The sequence below is a fragment of the Medicago truncatula genome, chromosome 3 (assembly GCF_003473485.1).
Source record: "Medicago truncatula cultivar Jemalong A17 chromosome 3, MtrunA17r5.0-ANR, whole genome shotgun sequence".
NCBI lineage: Eukaryota > Viridiplantae > Streptophyta > Magnoliopsida > Fabales > Fabaceae > Medicago > Medicago truncatula.
Window position 1 is genome coordinate 41,075,291 of NC_053044.1, and position 9,851 is coordinate 41,085,141.

General features: G+C 31.8%; 1 protein-coding gene across 1 annotated transcript; it reads left to right on the top strand.

Annotated features, from left to right (window-relative positions):
* The first annotated feature begins 452 nt into the window (after window positions 1-452).
* On the top strand, window positions 453-4,348 carry LOC25489668 (protein WHAT'S THIS FACTOR 1, chloroplastic). Its single transcript, XM_024779916.2, has 2 exons — window positions 453-625; window positions 878-4,348. Exon 2 carries the CDS (start codon window positions 914-916, stop codon window positions 2,387-2,389), a length of 1,476 nt encoding a protein of 491 aa, XP_024635684.1. The 5' UTR covers window positions 453-625; window positions 878-913; the 3' UTR covers window positions 2,390-4,348.
* The last annotated feature ends 5,503 nt before the right edge of the window (window positions 4,349-9,851 follow it).

Below are 9,851 nucleotides of genomic sequence, written 5' to 3' on the forward strand. Positions count from 1 at the left end.
TTTTATAATATTTATACCTCTCAGAGAAATTTGCTTAGACTAAGATTCACTAAAATTTGTTGTTAGATTTTTAGTTCCTCAAAATTAAAATAATTGAATTGTGAATGATGCAAAGACATATTTATAACAACTGACTTATAGATAGTGGATGTTTGATTGTACGATAATCAGAATTGATATAATTGATTTTGATTTAAACAATAAAAAAATACCTTTTGTCTCAAAATTGCTTTTGAACCGTGTAAATGATCCAAATGGTTTTAAGAGATATATTAAATATTTTCCTTCAAAAAAAAGATATATTAAATATTTGTGGGTCAATTTTTTATTCAAATTTAGATAATTATATAAATTTATATTATATATAAATATGTTAAATAAAAATAATATAAAAAATACAAATATTACCCCTTTTTTATATTCAAATTTTCTCTCATTTCTAATGCATTTTAACCAGACACCACAAGAAAAAAACAGTCTCAATCAAAAAACAAACCCAGTGAGTGAATAAACAAATTCAACTCTTCCCTGCAAGCAACTAGAATCGGAAATCCCCAACTCCTTCTTCTTCCCTAACTTGCACAGGAAACTCCTCAACAAAATTTCTCTCTTTTTCAACCACGAGGTACTTCCCTATATATATGCTGCCAAATTTTATAGCTTAGTAACTACATGCTGCATCTTACCTGTTTGATTAAATGTCTGTGTTGTTGGATAAAGTTTAGGTGTTTGTTTGTTGCCATCCCAATTTCATCTCAAATCTGCTATAGCAAATAATCCGAAAGAAACTAACGTTCTATGTCATGTAAATCGATTAAATCAGAACCATGTGTTCTATATCTCATTTCAGTTTTTTCCCTTTTGTTTTCATTTTCAGGTTCATTGTTTTGTTTTTGGTTGAAGTCTTAAAAAAATGGCATTGTGCCATCCTTTCTTAGTCACCAATAACGGACCGGTAACTTCCCTCAATTCAACTTTTCTTCGTGGAACGACACCTTCATCCTTTTATGTGAATAGAAAACTGAAAACCTGTAACCTTAAAAATGTATCTGTTTCAATTAGTTGTTCATCTGTTAAAACTGTTCGTGACCGCACTCTTGACAGGCATGTTGTCATGAGGAACAGAATCCGGTTTGTTCAAAAGTTGAAAACTTTGCTGCTTTCTAAACCAAAACATTTTCTTCCTATTAAAATTCTGTCCAAATGTAGGGCTTATCTTTCACTTCATAAGCCTCGTTCCTTACTGTCTATGATCCATCGATATCCATCCATTTTTGAATTGTTTACTATCCCATGGCCACCCACACCTCTCAATGCTACTAAGTTATATCCTCAACTATGTGTTCGTTTGACTCCGGCTGCAGCCGCACTTGCAGCTGAGGAATTGAATCTTAAATCGTCTATTTCAACAGTATTGGCAAACAAACTGCAAAAACTTCTTATGCTATCTTCTCACCGCCGGTTACTACTGGCAAAATTGGTTCACCTTGCTCCTGATCTTGGTCTTCCTCCTAATTTTAGATCCCGGTTGTGCAATGACCATCCAGACAAATTCAAGATCGTTGACACTTCCTATGGCCGTGCACTTGAGCTTGTATCGTGGGATACCAACTTAGCAAAGCCTTTACCGCCACGTGAGTCACATTCTCTTGATTTAATAGTTGACCGACCTTTGAAGTTCAAACAATTGAGACTTCGAAAGGGGCTTAATTTAAAGAGGCCTCACCGGGATTACTTGCTGAAGTTTGAAGAAATGCCAGAAGTGTGCCCCTATAACAACCCCGCTGAGAGTTCGACCAAGGAATCAATTGAGGCAGAAAAGAGATGTTGTGCTGTTATAAGAGAGGTTCTTGGAATGACAATTGAAAAGAGGACATTAATAGACCACTTGACCCATTTCAGAAAGGAGTTTGGACTCCCAAATAAATTGAGAGGAATGATTGTGAGGCACCCCGAATTATTTTATACGAGTTTGAAAGGGCAAAGGGACTCGGTTTTCCTGGTAGAGCGATTTGATGAGAAGGGTAACCTATTGGAGAAGGATGAGGTTTTAGCCTTACAAGATAAATGGATGGACTTGGCGAGGGAGTCCAAGAGAATGAGAAGAGAGAGAAGGAAGGCTAGGATTGATAAAGAATTTGGCAGGTTGAGTGATGTAAATCAAAATCCCGATGATAGTGATATTGATTATGATGATAATATTGAGATTGATAATTTCAAAGATGGTTATGATGATGGTTTTGAGGATATATTTGAAGACTTGGATTTTGAAGCTGAGGATTATGACCTGGGAAATGATTTGTTTGACAACAAGATTGGAGAATTTTGGACTGCAGGACCTTTTCCAATTCAAAATGGTTCGGATACAGAAGAGAAGCAACCCTGGTAATTGTAAAAGTTAAGAATGCAATTTTCATACGTTAAGTAAAGGTTGAAATGAATTTTTGATATGGCAAAAGGGAACCAGCCTGCATGTACCATATTATGATTATGATGGAGATAGATAATGCTCTATGCTGGACTGTTGACTATAGTCTATCGATCATTCAAAGTAAAATTGTGTGTTTATAATAAGATTTGAGTAAAAGTGAGAAAGTTCAGAGGCATTTGTACTTGTACATATTGAAGGTTCCACCACTCGATAGTAATTAATTGTCTTTTGGACGCTAGCTAGCATTAATTTTTATTCTTTTTCAATATAATTTTTATAACTCAGCATATCTAGGAATAGTGATTTTGTAAATAAGTTATGACTCTTGCATTAAGCTTATCTACAGGATCCTCCTTTTCTCCTCTTGATGACGCAATGCTTCTGACTCCAACTGTTGTTTTATGGTCAGTCTATTATGTGGTAAGAATGATCTTTAGTAACAAAAACTTGGAAGTTTTCGAAATTAAGCCAAGACTTCAACTTTTTATTCAAACCATGGCAAGTGTTTCTGTTTCTTCTATGGGATTTACAGACTTGAGAGCCTTTAATTTATCTATGTTGCTGAAATAAGGGTGGAATATCATGAGCAAACCGGATAAATTAGTCTCTAAAAAAGGCGAGGTATTTTCCAAACTACTCATTTGTTGAATGGTATGTCGGTCAAAGTAATGAAGGATCCATGGTTAAGGGTGCATGAGAGTAGTTGGATGCCTTCATTTCATAATCAAGAAATTCATAATATGCATGTGAGTGAATCTAATGGTTCAAGGCCAAGGTGTTTGGCTTGCCAACAAAATTCATTCTCTGTTTCATCCTTTGGTGGCCAAAAATATTCTTTCGGTACCTCTGTTATCCCCTAATGATTCTGATTTACTGGTTTGGAATGAAGATAGCAGTGGAATATACTTGGTTAAATCAGCTTATAGATTGATGAGGAGAATTATGTGGAATGAAGAGAAGTTTCAGCAAGAGGGTGATTGGAATATGGTGTGGAATGTGAACGTCCCGCCAAAGGTTAGGAATTTGGTTTAGAGAATTAGTAGAGGTTGTTTACTGATGCAGAAGAAGCTTGATGAGCATCATGTACCTTGCCGTCAGGTTGCGCGTTATGCACGGAGGCGGAGGAGATCGATTGGCATTTGTTTCTTCCGTGTGATTTGAGTACTCGGCGTTGGCAAGAAGCGGGACTGTGTTATGCTGTGCAGGGCAGAATGCAGAGATATTTCAATATTGCAGATGCGATCCTTGGTATATGCTCGAGAGAAGTTGTTGATGTGGTTGCTCGACTCATGATGCTGCTATGGGGCATTTGGCACAATCGGAATTATCAAGTGTGGAACCACCGTCGCAGAGATGCACAACAGATTTGCATCAGTGCTAATGATGGAGTGGATAGCTGCACAAGACGTGCGTCATAGAGGTAGTGATGACACAGACAGAAACAGCAGCGTTTGTTGGCAGATTCCAGTGGTTGGGGATGTGAAATGTAATGCCGATGCGGCCTTCCGTCGCTCTTTGAATTTAACTAGTTATGGTTGTTGTGTGCGTAATTCTAATGGTGATTTTGTTACTGCTATGTACGGTTGGATTCATCAGGAATTATCTGTTTATGAGGGCGAGACCCTTGGATTGTGGCAAGCTATGACTTGGATTCAAACTTAGGACTCTAGGAAGTAACTTTTGAGACCGACTCCAAAGCTCCTGTGGATGCTATTCATTCTTCATCTGTGGGAATTTCTGAATTTCGTTTTATTGTAATGAATATTAGAGCTTTGTTAGGATTGAATTACAATTTTGAGGTTGAGTATGTTCATTGTCAAACTAATATGGTTGTTCATAGTTTAGCTAAGGCGGCCATTTCTAATACTAGTCGACGAATATGATTTAATGCAAGTACCACTTAGAGTATCTCATTAACCATTAATGTTTACTGTAAGTAGTTAATCACTTATTTATATGGTTTCAGTTAATAAAAGAGTATGTATTTGACCAAAACAAATCAAAAATAAAAGAGTATGTATTAAAAAAATGTCACAACAAGTATTCTTTGCACTCCTCAAATATTTTTATTGGTTAATATTCTTTCAAGACTACTAATCAAGTAAATACAAGCATAATATTCACGGGTAATGCAAGATCACCTCATTGCATTCATGAAGTTCATACTTCATAGTACAAACCAACTCAATGAGAGGCACTTCGCTTACATCAACTTAAAACGTAAAAAATAGGGTGAACAATATTTTCTTTTTGGTCAATTTTTTGGACAATAATAGAGGTGTATTTTTGTAACACAAATACAAGGTTGTGTCATTAACCAATTAGAGTACTTCATTAATTCCAAAAGCTTTTATGTCATTGGTCCTTTTTAGAGGTATTATGTTGCTAGTTGTCACTTTCAAATTATAATTTCTTTTAGCTATATTATTGGTGTGAAATATTCGCGGATTTGTTAATGATTGCTCTTCAATGAGTAACATGGTGAAATGTTTTAATTCCTGAACATTTATTTCGTTCACAAAACTAGAATCAAGATATTACCACCTCATGAATATAAATAATATAAGTACATTTTTTATTATAAAATAATACAACAAAAAAATAGTTATCTACCAAAAAACTACCCATTATAATTTTTTATAACCATGTAAATATTTAGATAAGTTTTTTTTTTTTTTTTTTTTTTTTTTTTTTTTTTACAAAAAAAATTAGATGAGTTGAATCTGACGTTCATTTTTAAATGAGTCAAATTAATTTTAATCAATTGGACCAATTTTCGGAGGCCGGTATTTTTTAGAGCTATTATGTTGCTAGTTGATAGTTTTAAATTATTAATTTTTTTGACTATGTTGTTACTGTGAAATATTCATCGATTTGTTGATGACTAATTTTCAATAAAAACTTTGTGAAATGTTTTATTTCCTCAACATTTTTTTCATTCACCAAACTTAATCCAAGACATTGTTTTATGGATACATAAACATTAAATCAAATCATAACCATATGAAAGAAATATAATGTACCATACCAATTGATTTTTTTTTTTTTCCGAGGGAAGCATAGATTGAACTCAAATAATTAATTTGATTTAAAGACTAATTGTTAGAGTTTAACTTCATAGTTCGACAATGTCGTAGATCCTAAAAGCAATATCTATCGACAAATCTTTGTAAATTTATTGACGACAAATCTTTAAAAAAAAACTTTATGAAATGTTTTATTTCCTCAACATTTTTTTCATTCACCAAACTTTAAATCCAAGACATTGCTTAAGGAACTTAAGTTATATTCCGTTCAAGTAATGTTAGTTTTCTTAAAATATAGATGGATAAATAAGAGTAAAATCAAATCATAACCATACGAAGTGATTTTTTTTCTTCGAAAAAACATACTAAGTGATTGAATTCATATGATTAATTAATTTGATTTAAAGACCAATTGTTAGAGAATTTCAGAGTTCGACAATGTCTTAGATCCTAAAAGCAATATATCTATCGACAATGTCTTGATTTTGATTTATGACCAAAAGAAAGAATATTGAGTTTCCATGGTGGTGGGGGACATGATCATAAAAGGAAATTTATTTGTGGGTCCAAATTAGAAGCAGAAAAGAAATAGCAGTAGATAATTGGGTAAGTGCCGAATTCTGCAAGTACATGAATGAACGAATAATTTAATGGTTATATGACTCATATACAAGCTGCTTTTTATGAGAAAGTCGATCAACAGAGTCAGAACAAAGCATAAAAATGCAAATGTGTGGACGTGGATTGATTAAAACCTTATATTCTCCAACTTTGTGGCAATTTTATCTTCAATCATGCGCGGCAAGAATATCCAAATGTGGCCATCATCATATGTATTTTTGGTATAAAGTAAAAACTCATCATAATTAGGGTTTTGGCTCAAGACTCCTATGAAATTAATCTTTCCATAGAGTGTATATGACATAGATTGATTGAAGCACAGACTCAACAATGTCTTGCCTTTTTTATTTGTTGATAAAATTGTTGTCACGACATAGATTAACATTGATTTTTTTTCTTTTAAATTACATTATTAAGTTTAACTTTCTTTATAGATAGCACCTATCTTATTTTTTGGTTTGAAAGCTTGTGGAAAGGCCCTGGACCGCAAAAGAAACTGACAATGAAACAATGGTACATGCATGTTAAAAGTTCCTTTCAAGTGCAACGCAATATGGGACCAACAACTATAACTATTTGAGTCTATCTATTGGTGTCATTGGTAAATATATCATGTATGCAATTTTAGCACCTACCACCTATTAGAATATCATTGGCATCATTTTATTAGCATTTTTTTATGTGACTATCATTTTAGGAAATAATTAAACAATCATGATCTTAATTGACCATAATTAGAAATATAATAAGATTTGATTGGTTTACATCAGAAAAATATTGAATGAGGGAGGCTGCTTTAATTTTATATATGCAATTATTTTGAGCACATGCAGTGTAGTTGCATCTAATTTTTATCATCCACCCTGTAAACTATGAAGAATATATGCCATTTCTCTTGCTTTTTTGTTTTTCATTTTTATTGGCTGAGAAAAATATGTATTAATATACATTGCATCTTGCTTCTTTCTGGTATTTCTCTCATTGGCAAGTTCTCCAACAGCGACAATATAATTAATTGTCCTCATGCAATGAGAGAGGCTTCACCACCAAAAATATTTATAATTTCTATATTTGGTTTAGTCAAAAAATATAATAATTTCTATTTGGTAAAAAATATACTTATAATAACAATGACTCTTCTTTCAAAAAATAAATAAATAACAATGACTCTAACCTTAGAGTGTGTGTTTGGTTCAAAGTTATCCACGAATATTTTTGAGGAAGTGGAGTATTGAAAAGATTACATAATCATGTTTATACTATTTATAAAAATTATTTCCGAATATATAGTATTTATTCTATGCAGTAAGATATCCGTTACTTATCAATTTTATATTTTCAATTCGAGGTTACCAAAAAATGTTCTCAAGGGTGAGAATCTTTTATTCTTGTGAGAATAGAATGCAACTACCAATAACTACCCAATTTCCTCTACTTATCTATTCTACTTTTAATTTTAATATATTTGAACTACGTAAATACTTTAATAAGCTTTGCAAATTATAAAAAAAAAAAAAAAAACATAAATACTTTAATGAGGAAGGTGAAGACAAATACTAGAACAACATCATTACAGCAACAACAACAGCAACAACAAAAATGATCCACTAGATAGATGGATTAAATTGCAAATATTGATTTCTTTGAAGATATGCGGAGAATGTTCATATACCCACACTATAGTCGCACCGATTCTCATATGCATGTCTTTTATTACAATTGTTTTAATAAACAAGTGTAACATTGACAAATATATATTTTAATATGACAAATAATTAATGTATAAATATTTTAAATTAGGTACAAAACCATGCATTACACAAATTGAGAGTTCAACCGACTAAAAGTCTAAGTTGAAGATTAAGATTGAGAATTCAACCAAAAGATGAATTAAGTTAGATTAAGAGTCGTACACTAATGAAATAAGGTGTTAATCACATGGATGGCTAAACATTAAAGGCATGGAATGCAATGAAGCTTTTAGGAAAGTCCTAGAACGTTTGCTCGTGATTAGAAATAGTCCATATACAAGAGAAATAATGAATTGTTGATTGAGTAGAATGGAAACCAAATTGCAAAAATAGGATATCCACCAAAACAACCCAAAGTTTCGTTTAATTTGTAACATTCCTCTATTGTGTAAGTGCCTAATCTATCTAAATGATTAATGAAGGCGAACATGCACGTACCATTATTAACCCATTCAACTCGTAACCTATTTTTTGGATAGCTACGGTCTTTCCCAATCTAAGAAATATTAGATTAATTATCCTCTGACAAAAACACGTTATATATGTGTACCATATATTAGCTTTTAAGGTGGAGAGATAGTTGAATTTCAAGTGTGAATGGTTAAATATATGAGTGATTATATCATACATCACATATTAATAAATAAAATGTTGGATATATAAGAGAGGTCATACATATACCTAATGTCTTAAGATTTTAGGTGGAGATCGATGTGGCGTCTCCCTCTGTTATACCTGTTATTTCTCCTGTTATCCCTGGACTCCCCAAAAATGCTCAGAGCTAGTATTTTATTTTATTTTTCGAAGAGAAAGAGAATCAAAACCATATAAATGTTAGGGTTTGTCTAACATACACAAATTAACAAAATGGTCCTGCAGTATGCAATAATATCTTTCCAGCATTAGATCAGAAAATTATATCACATTTCATTTAATTTAAGGGAACTTCTACGGTACATTTCATAAATTGAGGCGTACCGGTATTGTTTCATAAATTTATGAATTAACGATCATTTTTATTAAATAAAGAGCTATTTGTTAATATTTATATTTTAGGAAACATCATTTCATAAAAAAAAAAATCATTTTATTGTTTATAAGAATCATATTAAATTTTTAACATTTTTCTCATAAAAAATAATCAATATTCTTTGTTATGAGTAGTAAAAATTCAAAAAAAATTAAATGATTCTTAAGAATCAATTTAATTATTATAATTGTCAATGATAAAAAAATAAATTTTTTTCTTCAAAAAAAAAACAACTATTTAATTATTAATTTAATAATTTGATATACTGATACACTCAAAATTTTGGGTGTACCATAATTTATATTTGATTAATAGAATTAATAGAAGAAAATAATTTATATTTGATCCAAGACTTGTTTCACTTGTACACAATATAATTGGTATGTCATATGAACGTGTGTGGAAAAAAACATTCTCATTTGGGAAATGAGATTTCTAGGCACCTTCAGAGACATCATTTTCACATGCAGTTAGTAAAATGAAAAGAAAGAAAAAAAATATACAGAACAAATATACGGTTGCGGCAGCCTTTGTGGTTGAATTTGGTCAAATATTCAAGAGGAAAAAACAGCCATCTAGTGGGTCCATGCCAAGTGTTTATGACAATTCAACAAATGAACCCAAAATAAACACAAGCTCTGATTTAGACTAATAAATCTAAGAAAATTAAGTTGAACAAATCAGATTATTAAAATATGAGAAATGCTAGGGACACACTCCCTAACACACTCTTTAACACACACCAATCAAAATTAGACACCTCATCGATTTTTTTTTATTTCTTTACCTGCTACCTGTTCACTTTTGTAGCCATTTAATTTATGATTTTATTATTATTATTATGATTTATTTTAACTTTTCATCTCTCCCCACTCAATCTCCGCACCAAAACCGTTCTCATCCGCCAAAAATGAAGTTGCTGTTTTTCTGTCAAATTAAATTGAATGGAGTTGCTTTTCATGATTCTGATCCATCAAAAATCAAGCTGTTGC

Excerpts from the sequence above, each read along its gene's own strand:
- LOC25489668 (XM_024779916.2), top strand. The coding sequence starts at position 914 with ATGGCATTGTGCCATCCTTTCTTAGTCACCAATAACGGACCGGTAACT.